The 15,331-nt window shown below is 41.8% G+C and overlaps 1 protein-coding gene across 2 annotated transcripts in view; it reads left to right on the top strand.

Annotated features, from left to right (window-relative positions):
• The window catches only part of PKHD1 (PKHD1 ciliary IPT domain containing fibrocystin/polyductin), a 975,887-nt gene that overhangs the window by 692,011 nt on the left and 268,545 nt on the right, over positions 1 to 15,331 (top strand). For both annotated transcript variants that reach the window (XM_077489019.1, XM_077489018.1), the window contains one exon: positions 7,258 to 7,371. In XM_077489019.1, the coding sequence (XP_077345145.1) occupies positions 7,258 to 7,371 (114 nt within the window). The remainder of the gene's footprint in view (positions 1 to 7,257; positions 7,372 to 15,331) is intronic.

The following is a 15,331-nucleotide window of genomic DNA, read 5'->3' as shown; positions in this document are numbered from 1 at the left end:
GAACTGTGGTCAGTGGAAGCAAGCAATGCCCTGTCATTAGTTTTATTGGGAATAATATTGCCCTTATTGGTATCAGTGAGAGAAATAATGTCCCGCTATTGGTTTTAGTTGGAGAAATAGTGCCCCTTGTTGGTATCAGTGGGAGGAATAGTCCCCAGTTGGTGCTATCAGTGAGAGGAATGGTGTCCTATCATTGGTGTCAGTTGGAGAAATAGTGCCCCAAGGGCCAGATAGAGGCAAGCAAAGGGCCACATCAGGCCCACAGGCTGCAGTTTGGAGGCCACTGCACTACAGTAACAGATAGAACAATCACAGTTCAGCTTTTAAACATCTGTGTGTAGGGACCCTACCCTAAGCAGTGGTGTCCCTAATCTAAATTTAGTGCTGTAAGGCTGTAGTCAGCCTGAGCATGAATTTGTTATGCCTCTTTCACACGAACATTCTGATCGGGTTTGCTTGTCCGTTTTTCAGGCAGATTCCAGGGGATCAGACTGGTGGTACATTTACATCCATCCACCCATGGAGGAGAATGGTCTATGTCTGCTCTGCATAAGCAGGGATCAGCGGACAGATCTCCTGCTGAGCAAGTGGATTGCAACCGCAATCTGCCACGTGTGAAATTGTTTTTCTCAGGTTTCCCTAAGTTATTATTGTTCACTTCTATCTGGCAATAGTGTAATGCCGCGTACACACGAGCGGAATGTCCGACAGAAAAAGTCAGATGGAAGCTTATCATCCTATATTCCGATCGTGTGTATGCCTCATGGGCCTTTTTTTAAGAAAATTCTGAGGGACCTAGAAATAGAACATGTTTTAAATATTTCCGATGGAACCAATTCCTATTGGGAAAACCGCTTGTCTGTATGCTGTTCCGACAGACCAAAAACTACGCATGCTCTGAAGCAAGTACGAGACGGAGGCTATTGGCTACTGGCTATTGAACTTCCTTTTTCTAGTCCTGTCGTACGTGTTGTACTTCACCGCATTCTTAACGATCAGACTGGTGTGATTGTGTGTACGCAAGACAGTTTCAGCGGAACTCCGTTGGAAAAACCTTCCGAGTTTATTTCGCCGGTAAAACTAGTCGTGGTTACGCGGCATAAGAGGGTTCTATAAGTTATGAATATTTATGTGTCTATCGCCAACCAATAGATTTACTACCTGTGGTGCATGCTTTAAAAGGGTATAAATATTTGGGGAAATCTTTTGGAACCTCTTATGCCTCCCAGGCTTTGCCTGGAGGAGGACACGTATAAAACTGCTCTCTAACCTCCCAGACTGGCTGTCTGGAGAGGACATGTGCTTTAAGAGAAGTATGGGACATTTTAAAAAATAAACATTCATACTCACAGCCTCCTCTGAGACTGAGAACTGAGCAATCAAAGACCTATGATCGCTCAGTTCTCAGTCTCCAGTGAGCAGAGAGCAGTGGCTGTCAGTCCCCAGTTTTCTGCTCTGCCCCTCCAGTACTCACTAGTGCACTGGGCTGGCTCAGGCTCTCAGTCGCTTCTTAAGAGTCTGAGCCAGCTGCCAGTCCAAGCATCTGGGTAGATCCTGAAATTACATTTGGGATCTCTACAAAGCCTGGCCCATCTGAGTGACATCAAAGGGCTAATACAACAGAAAGAAGTTCACTCAAGTGATACCCAGGAGAAGTAGGGCCAAAAGAGTGTCTTCCTACTTCTCCTTTAAGAAAGAAAGCACAAGAAGCTTACACTGCCTTGCTGGAAGACATATCTAGGAGGATTGAAGCTGAGACCTAGACTGGAGGAACAGGAGTGAAGCGTTGTCTGCTAAAGAGTATCCAGGGGAAGCTGAGTAGAACATACCACTGGTGTGCATTGCAGGAAGTTCTGGTGGCTCATCCAGTGGGAAAGTGTACTACCCTGAAATTACTTTTACATCTGAAGAGTACAGAGTGCCCAGTTTAGCTTCAGCTTTAGCCTGTATTAACGTTGGATGTGAGCTTGTTGGTGGAAAGTCCGACCGTGTGTATGCTCCATCGAACATTTGTTGTCGGACTTTCTGTCAACAAATGTTGGCTAGCAGGTTCTCACATGTTCCGCCAACAAAACTTTGTTGTTGTAATTTCCGATCGTGTGTACACAAGTCAGTCGCACAAAAGTTCACCCATGCTCGAAATCAAGCAGAAAGAGCGTCACTGGCTATTGAACTTCCTTTTTCTCGGCTCGTCGTACGTCTTGTACGTCACCACGTTCCCACATTCGTAATTGTTGTCCAACATTTGTGTGACCATGTGTATGCAAGACAAGTTTGAGCCAAAAACCTTTGAACAAAAATCCAAGGTTTTGTTGAAAGTCCGATCGTGTGTACGGGGCATAAGTAGGATTCAGTGTCTACATTTGTGGTCATTTTGGGTATCTGGTGCTCCAATCCCTCTCTTCCTAAGGTGATTGGTGCCCACTTTCTTCTACCCTCAAAGAGTCTAAGGTTCTGCCCTAAGTTTAAACGGTAGCCCAATAAGCCACGTGAAGGTTCTCCAACACTGCCTAGCGGTAAAGGGGTGCTATCGAGATAAAGTGATTGGTTTCTTTATACATTAGTAGTCTTATAAATGTCTTTTTTTATACATAGTAGTCTTATTAAAGTTAGATAAAAAGACCCTTTACAACCTTTAATTTAAGGCTGATGTGTAAGTTCCTAAAACTGACCTGATATTAGCAGTTTGTAGCCCACTATACAGTTGAGTTCAGAGTTGGGAAGGCAGAGGCAGCTCAAAGTGCCAATCAGGTGTGTTGCAGTGTAAGGAATATGCTGATGAGCTCATAGTTGTGCTTCTTCTCCTTTCCTGTGACGTGGTGGGAGTGGGGAGGAGACCTGTAAGTAAAAGTGGAGCAAAGTAAAAGTAAGTAAAAGTACAGCAAAGAAAGATCAGGTCTCCTCTCCTGTCAGGTTTGTGTGGCAAAATGGTGTATATTCTGAACTGGATAGGAATAAGTGCAATTTTTTATCTGCATTTATCTGTTTGTCTGGAGCACAGTTTTTCTCCCGCAACTATTTCTGATTCATAAAGCTGTAAGGGCTTGTTCCCGCTAATGGCTAAGGGGTGACAAAACTGCATGGTTGAGCCACATTTTTTTTACCTAGATGTATTGTTTCAGTTTTTGGATAGAGCGGTGAGGGATTGGAGCTACTATCTGTTTTTTATTGTTGTTTGTTTCTCTACACCACTGGGCAGGAAGTCATAATTTTTCTTGCCCAGGTGACCATTGTCCTTGCAAATCTAACATTTTTTGTGTCACCGGAGCAGGAATAGAGGGGCAAACTTCCAACTTGGAACATATACTGGTGGAAACTCTCTATGAGGCCATTATCCCCACTTTGGAAAGACTTCTTCTCACTTTATGGTGTGTTTATATGGCAGGATGTCCAGGGAAATCTCCCCAATGGGATACGTATGGAAATAAAAAGCTGACAGACTTTAATCATTCTCTTCCGAAAGGTTTGACCATTATATTTAATTTAAAGTGTTAGTAGCACTTTAAATTAAATATAATGGTCAAACTTTATGGTCAAACCTTGACCAAATATAATGGTCAAACCCACAAGAAATCAGTCTATATATGCAGTAAAGCATGCGTGTTATAATCACTGTGGAACCTAAGTGGTTAATCCTCCGCATTGTGTATAAAGGCTGTTTGATCCCGTCTTCTCTGATCCCCCCTTCTTTCATTGTCCCCAATCCATCTGCCATAGTAAAAAGCCTTGGAGGCACTCTGCACATGCTCAGATTGGTTTGTATTGCTAGAGAGTTTTTTTTTTGGGGGGTGTGTAAGTGATTACCACTAAAAAAATTATACATAAAGTTGCGCTAAATATACGTGAAAATTGAAGTGAAAAACTCAATACAAATCACAAAAAAAATGCAAATCAAAAAAATATCCTGTGTAAAGTTCAATCAAGAAAAAAGAGTCTTTGTAATTAGGGAATCTTAGTTCCAAAAAGAAGCCAGTGAACAGGAAAATCAATCCTTTTTACGAATACAGTGGAATCTTCCTGACTTTGCCACTATCACATCCAGATCTGAAAAAGTTTTGACTCTTACCGCAATGGGTGGACTCCAAACCAGCGGAGTCGTTAGCGCGAGCAGACAGCCCTCTGCAGGGTTCTTTTGCGTGTATTCCGTTTCGGTGTACTACTGAGGGCATGGATAGATGCGGATCATTCGAAGGTAACCAGCCTAGATCGAAAAGTTCCGGAAACCGTCGTACGTCCTGCTTCTCCTCTCGGTCACCGTAGAGAAAGGCAAAGTGGCCGTCCGATCTCCCTGTATGCCTGGAGTTAACTAAAGCTCCCCAGCGAATCGTCGGATGCCATGGTTTTTCAGTGCGCAAACCTGTAGTGAAACACAAAACACTCGGGCCTCCTGGCCACGAGTGAGGGGAAGGGAAAAACAAAAGAGGACTCCGATCGTGAACGTACCGTTAAGCAGTCGTCAATTTTATTAATAAAAAATATATACACGACAGACCAAAGGTATGATCGAATAGGTCCGATTCTAACAAATAAAAAATATGCATAAAAAAACGGTTAAAATTATGAACAAATATACACCTGTGCTATGGAATATTCTAAGAGTGGTATCAGCACAAACAGCCCAATTTTTCGCTGGGGAGCTTTAGATAACTCCAGGCATACAGGGAGATCGGACGGCCACTTTGCCTTTCTCTACGGTGACTGAGAGGAGAAGCAGGACGTACAACGGTTTTCGGAACTTTTCGATCTAGGCTGGTTACCTTCGAATGATCCGCATCTATCCATGCCCTCAGTAGTACATCGGAACGGAATACATGCAAAAGAACCCTGCAGAGGGCTGTCTGCTCGCGCTAACAACTCCGCTGGTTTGGAGTCCACCCATTGCGGTAAGAGTCAAACTTTTTCAGATCTGGAAGTGATAGTGGCAAAGTCAGGAAGATTCCACTGTATTCGTAAAAAGGATTGATTTTCCTGTTCGCTGGCTTCTTTTTGGAACTAAGATTCCCTGATTACAAAGACTCCTTTTTTTCTTGATTGAACTTTACACAGGATGTTTTTTTGATTTGCATTTTTTTGTGATTTGTATTGAGTTTTTCACTTCAATTTTCACGTATATTTAGCGCAACTTTATGTATAATTTTTTCTGATTTGACCCATATTTTGATATTAGATGGTTTTTAGTTGCAGCTCTCAGGTTTGCACCAAGCGCGATATTTTTGTTTTGTTTTTAAGTGATTACCACTGTCTGGAGTGTCAGTGGTCATGCAAGCTCATAGGACAGTCAGAGAAGAATGAAAACTCCTCCTACAAGCTTCAACCAGTGCTCGGCCAGACATTGATAGAAGTCAAAAGACTGCGATATACTGCTTATGAGAAAGGGTATTTAGCAGTTTATATTTACTAAAATAATTGCATTTCCATGTTCTGTGTACTGTGTGAGACCAAATATAGTGAATGCTGGGTCCTGGGTTTAGTAACACTTTAAAGTATACATATGTAAACCTGAATAGTGCGCTCCTCTTATTTGCTTCTTTTGGTTCTGTTTAACATACAACTGAAAACATTTTGGTATATCTGTTTAATAATGGCAAAACAGCACTTGCTGATCCTGCCAGAAATCCAGTGAGCTGACAACTTTCTGTACAATCTGCCTCTGCTGCGCTGTTATCAGTTAGCAACTGTTATTAGTCCTACCCAGTTCACCTCTATGGAGTACAGTCCTAAATCCTAAGAAACTTCCTGTCCTAGGGTAACAACGCTGCTGTTTCATATATACAGTACATGTAGTGAGTGTTGTCACCCTAGGACAGGTAGTATTCTACTGGCAGGATCAGCAGGTGAAAATAAAAAATTAATAGCCTGAAAAAAAAAGGAAAACTGTTTTAGCCATCACATCTAATGGCGCGTACACACGTCCAGACTTTTCGACGGACTAGGTCCGACGTTCTTCCCGACGGACTTTCTGAATGAACGGACTTGGCCACACATGAACGGACTAAGTCCGTTCGAAAGTCCGTTCGTTTTGAATGTGATGACGTAAGACGGGACTAAACAAGGAAGTTCAATAGCCAGTAGCCAATAGCTGCCCTTGCGTTGTATTTGGTCCGTCGGACTAGCACACAGATGAATGGTTTTCATCGGATAGATTTGAAACATGTTCTATTTCTCGGTTTGTCTGATTTTTTTCATAAAAAATGGTCGGACTAGCCCACACACGATCGGATTGTCCGACGGACTAATCCCGTTGGACCTAGTCTTCCAGAAAGTTTGGTCGTGTGTACGTGGCATAAGGATTGGTAAGCGCCAATATTTTACATTTTTTTTGAGTTTAGATCAGAAAAGTATTTGAGAAGCTGGCAGCATATACAGTATTGACCATTCATAGATGTACTATGTTTCTGATACTTGTGGTTCTTGTGGTGGTGCTAGATTATATATGATGTCGATTTGTACAGATTCAAGATACTAATAGAAGGAGGTACAGTATACCATGGTGGAGGTCCTTCATTACTATTGAATAAATATATTGATGTTGTGAGCATCAAAGGATGAGATGTGGTGTGGTCCACTCTCCATTCTTCATTGAAACAACATGAAACAAGCCATTGTGTTTGATGGGACTTGGGCCCTGCTCACACATGATCAATTTGAAGTTCAGTTTATAGCTTTAGCATAAGCGCTGCAATGCTCATCAATATGATTTTGATTATATTCAATGGTGCCTGCCCATACCTGAGCATAGCATTGCTTGAATCTTGAAGCATATCACTGGCAAAAGTACATAAGCTTCTTTTGAGGCAGAATTGTGTATTTTGGCCCAAGTTAGTTCAGTGGGAGTGCCTAAAAAACTACAATAGTGTTTTTTTTTTCACCTTTCGTGTTTCCTTTTTGCTTTAGCTTTCTAATTTCTAAAAATTATTTAAAAAAAGTGTTCAAGCCTGCAAAATATGCAAAAACACCTGTACAAATACAAAAAAATACCTGAAAAACAACCAAAGACATGCAGCTCAAGTACCTCCTTTTTGAGACTGGCATACTATTGACATGTTTCACCCTGAAGAAGAGGCCTGTAAGCCCCCTGAAACATGTTGGCTTGTTTCATGTTATTTTAATAAATATAAAAAACAACTTTCAATCATAGCACCTCCGACTTCTCATTCTTTGCTGCTCCCACATCAGTATATATTGTCCCTGGGTGTCCTTCCATTAGTTTAAACTTGGTGGACTTTGACCATTTTACATCCTTTTCTTTTTTTCTAGGCACACTGGAAAGGCCTTTGGAAAGGGGGCGAAGAATGCACATATTAATCCGTGCATCAGAGGGAGCCCAATGCGATCGGCTGAGTGGTCTAAGTGTGTCTCCTGGCGTTATTGGTAATAGAAGACAAATATTCTTCTCCTAATAGACAGTACAGATGACAAAGCCAATATGGTGGCGCTCAAAGCTGAAATTACTGCGAAATAGATGTTTCCTGAGTCTATTATATCAGTCGGCATAGGTTTCTCTGGCTCTTTTCATGACAGGATGAAACACATTTGAAAACCTGTGCTCATGTTTTATTTAATTTTTTTTCTTATTGTATCTAGTGGAGTTGTGTCATTTGCATAATTATTGCATTAGGAAGCAAATGGGAGATTGGCTGAAACTAGCCCTTAAGCATTTACTCTATTTTAGACTGCTCTGCTTTGCCCCGGTGCCTGGTTTCCTGCACTGCGGATATGCAAATAGCAGAATAATATCAGTTGCACATGTTTGCTTAAAGGGGCACTAAGCCCATGAAATGTACAGGCCCGTATTCCTATGCATTGTTACCTTGATTGGCATAGTTTTATTCAGCAAAGCTTTTTGTTCTAAGTAAGAACGTGTATGTACTTTTTCCACGAGATCAAACTTATGATTTATTTGAAAGAGGCCCAGTCTTGATTAGTCTTTTGCAGGAATGCATGTCCATTAGTATTTTATTATAATTGTGCAAGATTTCGTATTCAAAATTTTGGTTTGTCCTCTGGAGTCTGACACTTCAGCTTCAGTGTCAAGGAAGTCACCTAAGGTTTGGCAGTTGATGCCAAGAGTCTGACCCCCGTAGCAATAGCTGTGTTTTATCAGCATATGGATAGACTGTTAAAGCGGAACTTAAAGTGGTAGATTAACAGTTTTAAGAAATAGTTTGGCTAAGTTCACACTGGCATTAGAAGCAGGCATTCGAGGGGCGTTAAAAAGGCCCCTCAAAGCCTATTCAAATGATACAATAGACAGCACATAGTGCTGTTCACATTATCAAAACACACACACTTCATAATTTATGTTGAGTAAGGAGGCATTTAAAGCCTTTCAATGGCTCCCATTCAAGTCTATGGTAATGCTTTGCAAATGCTCTGGCAGATGTGTGCGGCATGGGTGCGGTGCGGTTGCAGGGCATTAAAAAAAAATTTCTACCTGTAATGTCGCTTTCCATTGTGGAGAGGTTTTAATGTGCTTACGCTCATCAAACGCTTCAAAACTGGGCATAGGTCGTGTTGGGAGCATTTTTAGCTTGTTATTAACAAATGTAAAGCACCAGTATAACACCCATACTAAAGCTCATTGACCCCAGGGTAACGCCCATACTAAAGCTCATTGAGCCCAGGGTAACGCCCATACTAAAGCTCATTGAGCCCAGGGTAACGCCCATACTAAAGCTCATTGAGCCCAGGGTAACGCCCATACTAAAGCTCATTGAGCCCAGGGTAACGCCCATACTAAAGCTCATTGAGCCCAGGGTAACGCCCATACTAAAGCTCATTGAGCCCAGGGTAACGCCCATACTAAAGCTCATTGAGCCCAGGGTAACGCCCATACTAAAGCTCATTGAGCCCAGGGTAACGCCCATACTAAAGCTCATTGAGCCCAGGGTAACGCCCATACTAAAGCTCATTGAGCCCAGTGTCACGCCCATACTAAAGCTCATTGAGCCCAGTGTAACACCCATACTAAAGTTTATTGAGCCCAGTGTAATGCCCATATTAAAGCTCATTAACGCAAGTCTAACACTCATACTAAGACTATAGGAGCATTTGTTAAGCATTAGAAATGTAGTCAAGTGTGAACAAGCCCTGACTTTGCCAGCACACAATGGGAATGTAACTTTCACATTGGTTGTGCTCTCAACCAAACTGTCAAACCATCTATTGACTGGTGTCATAACTGATCATATGTGCATCATTATGGCAGTCGAAGATCAAACCGAGGCCGAAATGGCAGTTTCCTTGGCTGAAAACAATAGGAGAGTTTAGATCTGCTTTAATGAAACCCCTAACACTCAAGCTGAAGTGTCAGATTTTGTGAAGATGAATGGGGATTACATTTAAATAATCAAAGAGTAAGTATTCAAATTCATATACCCCTTCCTCCTGCCCCTACACAGTACACACCTCTATATAATTGCCCCAGTAATTTAATAAAAAACAAAGTCTAAATAGCTCGAATACTTGCCTGAATTTGTCTTCAGGTATCAAGTTTTCTAGACTGCAGAGTGAGATGGTCCTTTTTTGAGTGCCTAATTTATTGTCTGGTGACGTGTATGCTTGCCTATGAATCCAGCAGCTGGGTCCTCACAGGGAACTGAAGACTCCAGCTGTGGCGTTGAGACATCACAATATGGTCTGTCAGTGGTCTTTACATCTGGAAGAGGTAATGTGGGGGGATGGGGGGGAGGGGACTGCATATTTAGGTAAGCTAAAAAAGTCTTAGGTTTTTATATGAGAGGGTGGAAGTGAGGTGGCTGGGAGGGATGAGAAGGTTCCAATTTTTCTAAAAATGGGCATTAAGCATAAAATGTACATATTGGATAATAGCATACTTTGTTGCAGCTAAATGTGTTATAGTTTGTGAAGTTAGAGAGAAATGGATATCAACTAAACTTGTCATGGGATAAATATTAAGTCTGCTATTGCATGACCAGCTGTTCACTGGTCATGGACTCAAAACAAGTATACAGTTGAGGAAACTAAAAAAAGAAATGACAGTTATTATCGTGCTTCTCTGGGTCAGTGATTTAGAAAATCTTAAAGGCGGGCAACTGACATTTTCAGATTGTTATCAATGGCAGGTTTATTGTTCCTCTCCTAATATCTTTCCTTTAAAATGATGAAGATGATCTGAAGAGTCACAAAACATGATGGCACATACCTTTTTATCTACTTGAGCGTCTCGGGCCATTCAGTGTGCTAATAGTGGTTTCCAGGTAGGCCTCTAACCCCTCCCCCCCCCCAACCACCACATTCTCAGTCTAATGCACTGGAACATTATAATATTATCAATAGGGTGCACTGCCAGGAAAGGAAGGGGTGTTACTACAGCATTATTCCTGATATGTGCCCGCTGTACCATGTACTTGTGTTAAAAAATATCCTGTTCTTTTTGTTTCTTCTATTGTGAAAAACCTGATGTTCCTTCCAGTCCCGCTGCTTTCCTATTTGAAACTGACCCCACTATGCATGAGGGCACATCCATCCCAGTGTGGTCAGTTTTCTGGCTGTGCTGGGAGAACAGCCTGCCTGTCATTCAGTTGTCAATATGTGCTCTGGCACACCCTTTGCTGTTTCTCCACCCCATCTCTTAGTGCAGCTGAGAACAGTGATTATATAATCACTTATAAAAAAAAAATGGTATTTAAAATGTATTTTCTATGTAAACATGAATGTCTAGCCTTTCATTTCTAGTTTATTAGTGCAAATAGAGCTGTGATGAGAGCGTGCGCCCCACATGCTCCTGGTATAGTTAACAGCAGCTAACAGCGATTGGTAGCTTACCAATCATGTGACTGTCGTGACAGCCAACTACGGCAGTCACATGACCATAAGCCCCACCTCCCAGCATTTTAAACCCCTTAAAAGGCTGGCTGGCACTGGCTCCAAGGAGTTAACAAACCTCCTTCCCAATTTATTTCAATGCTTTTCACCATAATGTTGAAATGTTGCAGACATTTCTGGGAAATGGTAAATTTAAAAGCATTGTAAAACTTCCTACCTGTGCCTTGTGTTTTCCACTGGCATATGGATGTGCATTGATCATGTAGTTTCATGGTGACATTTGTTGCCATGCATGCACAGCCTAAAGAAGAGAAAATCTTCACATTCACTTGTCTGAAGTTTCTGTTTGTGTAGAAACAAGAGGCATATGACATGACACAGGTTAATGCATGACCTATGTCTGCGATCTGAGAACTGACATTTCCTGTGAAGAAGCTATATATCTCACAATGCCTGGGCCTCTTAGCCTAGTGCTGGTACAGGTGAGAGCTAAATAGTAATTACATCCGACACAGACACAAACAGACAGAACATTCACAGACACACAGAAGGCTCACTTGCCGTTTGGAGGTAATGCGTTTCATCATCTTAGCACTTCCACATTTGTGATGCAACACAGAGTGGATAACAGTATATGTATTGGACGCTGTGTGACACGGAACAGGAAGTTCACCTGTCCCTCTGGTCCATAGAGACATACTAGCAGAAGCAATACATGGACATAGGGGAATCAATCAGTCATGGCATTACAAACTGCAGCCACAACATGTGAGCCCATCATTACAAGGTAAGGCAAAGACACGGGGAATATAACTACTCTAAGGCCGCATACACACGGCGGATTGTCTGGCCAACTAAGTTCGTCAGACAATCCGACAGACAGTCCGTTCAAAATTTGCATGAACGGACTTGACCACACACGATGAGCAGACAGTCCGCTGAAAGCTTGCGCGATGACGTGTACGGCACGTACGACGCGACAAAAAATTTGACGTCCAATACACTGCAATGCAACCTTCGCCGTGTAAATCCTTTCTGAGCATGCGCCAAACTTAGTCTGTCGAACTAGCCTACTCACGAGCGGACTGTCCGCTGAAACCAAGTTTGGACGGACTGTCTTACGGAAATTCCATTAGACTTTGTTCGTCAGACAATCCGCTGAAAAAGTCCGCTGAAGCCCACACACGAGCGGATTGTCCGCTGAAACACTGTTCAGCGGACTAAGTTGGGCAGACAATCCGCCCGTGTGTACGCGGCCTAAGGCCTCATGCACACTGGATGTTATAAAAACGCGAGTAGCGTTAGCCTAATACCTAGTTAAAACAAAAAAAACTTTTTTAAAGTGTACAATGCCTTGAAGTATTACTTTATATTACTATATCAGGGAATCCTAGAGCAGACATGAAAATATAAGCAAAGGCATCATCCGGAAAGATAGGTGCCTGTTTTATATTCATTAGATCATCATTTATTATTTTAATTGCATTGCAGGTTCACTTTAGAAAGCATTACCGATTTTATCTCACTGACAAATTTGGACAAAGCTTTATAGCACAATTGGTTCTCATTCCATTAATCCTGTTTCTTTAGATACTGCTGTGTGTATCATACTGTTACTTATCCTTCAGCTTATTTACTAATGAAAAGCAGAATACCCTTTGCTGGCTTCAGCCAAAATACAATAGAAAAAATAAGCTTGCTAAAGGTACAAATTATCCAAGGAAACTGGGGATTAATGTAATATTCAAATAATGGATATTTGCCAATGTAGAAGAAAATATAAAATCAACCATTTGCAGATGTACCATACATTTCCCATGAATTGTGTGCCTGTGCTGTGCTTGAGGCTGGTGGTTACTTTACTATACTGAAAAATAAGAGAAAATGTTACAAGGCCAGTATATTTCATTTGGTTTCAGCCTAGTTCCATGAAAAGGTCATCAAATGTGTGCAGCTGCAAATTGTGTATTTGAATCCCCATAAACATTGGTGGCCAGTATAATAACAGCCATTTACACTGGTGATCAGTCTTTTGTCACCCTGCATGACTGAAAAAAATACTCAAGTTCAACTCTATACTTGGCATGGTTCCCACTGTTATCAATGCTGTTCCATCTACATAATGTCCAATCTGGGTGGGTGGTTCATGCAACAGCAATGGGTAGGGGGTGTGCAAAGAATAACACAAACCCTTTAAAGTCTTCAACAGCCCTTGGCTGTGTGGTGTAACACCTACAGATAGTTGATACTTGTCCATCAATACTATCCACAGAAAAGGGGTTGGACCAACCAGCATTGACCTGAATCTTGTGGGAAAGATCACCAGCATTTATATTGGAACTGTATCCAAAGTTTTTAGTAATGGAAAGAGTGGGAAGGCCTTAGATCATCCTCCAGGCTATAACCTAACCACCTGTCCTCATGACCATTCTCTAAAAATAAAGAGTGCTAGAGTTCCACATTAAACAGTTGGTTGCTGAACAGTCACATTACTTCCACATAAAAACATTACATGACATGTGTCAAACACAAGGCCCGTGGGCCAAATTCAGCCCACCAGGCCATTTCATGTGGCCCTCACACCCAGGGCTTTTTTTCAGTCGGAACATGGCTGAACTTCATTCCGGGACCTCTGGCTCTCGTCCTCTGCTCACCACTTGCATATTTAAACACAGAAGCCTTATGTGGCTACAAGGACAGCTTTGTCCTTTGACAGCAACCATAAAATGATATGGCCTGCAATGAAGTTGAGTTTGACACCCCTGCATTACATGCAGGATATGAGACTCAAGGCCCTTTTGCTTCTCTCAGAGAATCCCATAGTCAACTTTGCTGTCCATTGTTCTTACCCCACACTTGGTTGCTGTCTTTCAGCTTTATGTTTCAACCCCCTTAAACCTGCCCACTTTATGTCTCTACAACCAAACACGTACTGACAGGAATCAACAATTTTTGAGTAAAATATAAAGAATATTCTTGGCCAAGATATTGCTATTCAAGTACTTTACATATACCTAACAAGCCATAGATTGGTTTTAAAACAAGGTTTCACTGACTTCTGTAGCTGCAGACACTGCGGAGCAATTCAATCTCAAAATTCACAAGGAAAGCCTTGAAGTCACTCAAGTCTGGTCTCAGCACTCTGCTCTCTCCCCTCTACCTGTGTTCTGTGTTTACATTAAAGGTCAGAAGGCTGCCAGACTACAAAGTCCCTGCTGAGGGTAGGGAGATAGGAACAAAATGAGCACATTTGCTGAAATGAAAGTGTAAGTAATATCTGTTGTAAAAGTTGCCTGCTGCTGCAGAGGTCAGTTATTTCTTGTTCAAAATATGTAATTATTTAAAAATCCATAGCCTGGTGACAGTGCCACTAACCAAGGCCCCCTCACCCCCATTACCATGTTCACCGCCATGCTATGTAAAGGGTATTGTATGGTAGACAATACTGATACCCTTAAAGTGACCCTGTTGCCAGACTTTTCACTTCAACAACAATCTTCCTGTAAGATTATATGTGCATTTAACATATTTATTGCAGGTTATTTACTTATAAAAGCCTCTCTTGTATAGACATCTAAGAGCCTGGAGAGCGCTGCTGGGCATCTCCATCTTGAATATGATGTCAGCAACCTTAGCAGACTAATGCCGCGTACACACGGTCGGAGTTTCAGATGGAAAATGTTTGATGGGAGCTTTTTGACAGAAATTCTGACTATGTGTAGGCTCCATCGGACATTTTCCATCAGAATTTCCAACACAAAATTTGAGATCTGGATCTCAAATTTTCCTACAACAAAATCCGTTGTCGGAACTTCTGATCGCACGTACACAATTACGAAGCACAAAGTTCTACGCATGCTCGGAATCAAGCAGAAGAGCTGCACTGGCTATTGAACTTCAATTTTCTCAGCTCGTCGTAGGTCACCGTGTACTTGACGTTCGGAATGTCCAACAACATTGTGTGACTGTGTGTATGCAAGACAAGTTTGAGCCAACACCCGTCGGAACAAATCCCATGGATTTTGTTGTCGGAATGTCCGATCATGTGTACGCGGCATTAGAGCTGTTACTCAAGTGACACATAGTGTCATTTGAGTAACAGCTCTAATGCTGCGTACACATGATCGGACATTCCGACAACAAAATCCATGGGATTTGTTCCGACGGGCGTTGGTTACTCTTTTCACAGCAGCTACATAAAAGGTTATATAGGGAGGTGAAGGAAGGGGTGGATGAGCTGGGACAGCATAGACAGTAATCAAACTCCCAGAAGAGGAGAGGACTGTGAAGTGCAAGGGAGGAAGGGGCTGTGCTAGGGAATTGACAACTTCTGAAGTTTTAATTCCGTAGGAAATTTAAGGGCATGTTATAAGTCAATAAAAAAATATTCATAGAAAGCAAAAATTATGCAATTAGTTTGTACTTTTAACTGCAATTTGTTTAGGTTGGTGACATGATCTCTTTTAAAACTGATGGAACCATGTGCAAATGTCAAGCCATCTACTGTCTTATAATATCAACAGATGTTTTCCTTCTTCAACTA

The sequence above is a fragment of the Lithobates pipiens genome, unplaced genomic scaffold (assembly GCF_037356315.1).
Source record: "Lithobates pipiens isolate NorthernLeopardFrog02 unplaced genomic scaffold, aLitPip1_a1.2 Scaffold_18, whole genome shotgun sequence".
NCBI classification, from domain to species: domain Eukaryota; kingdom Metazoa; phylum Chordata; class Amphibia; order Anura; family Ranidae; genus Lithobates; species Lithobates pipiens.
This window is presented reverse-complemented; position numbering and strand designations above follow the sequence as displayed.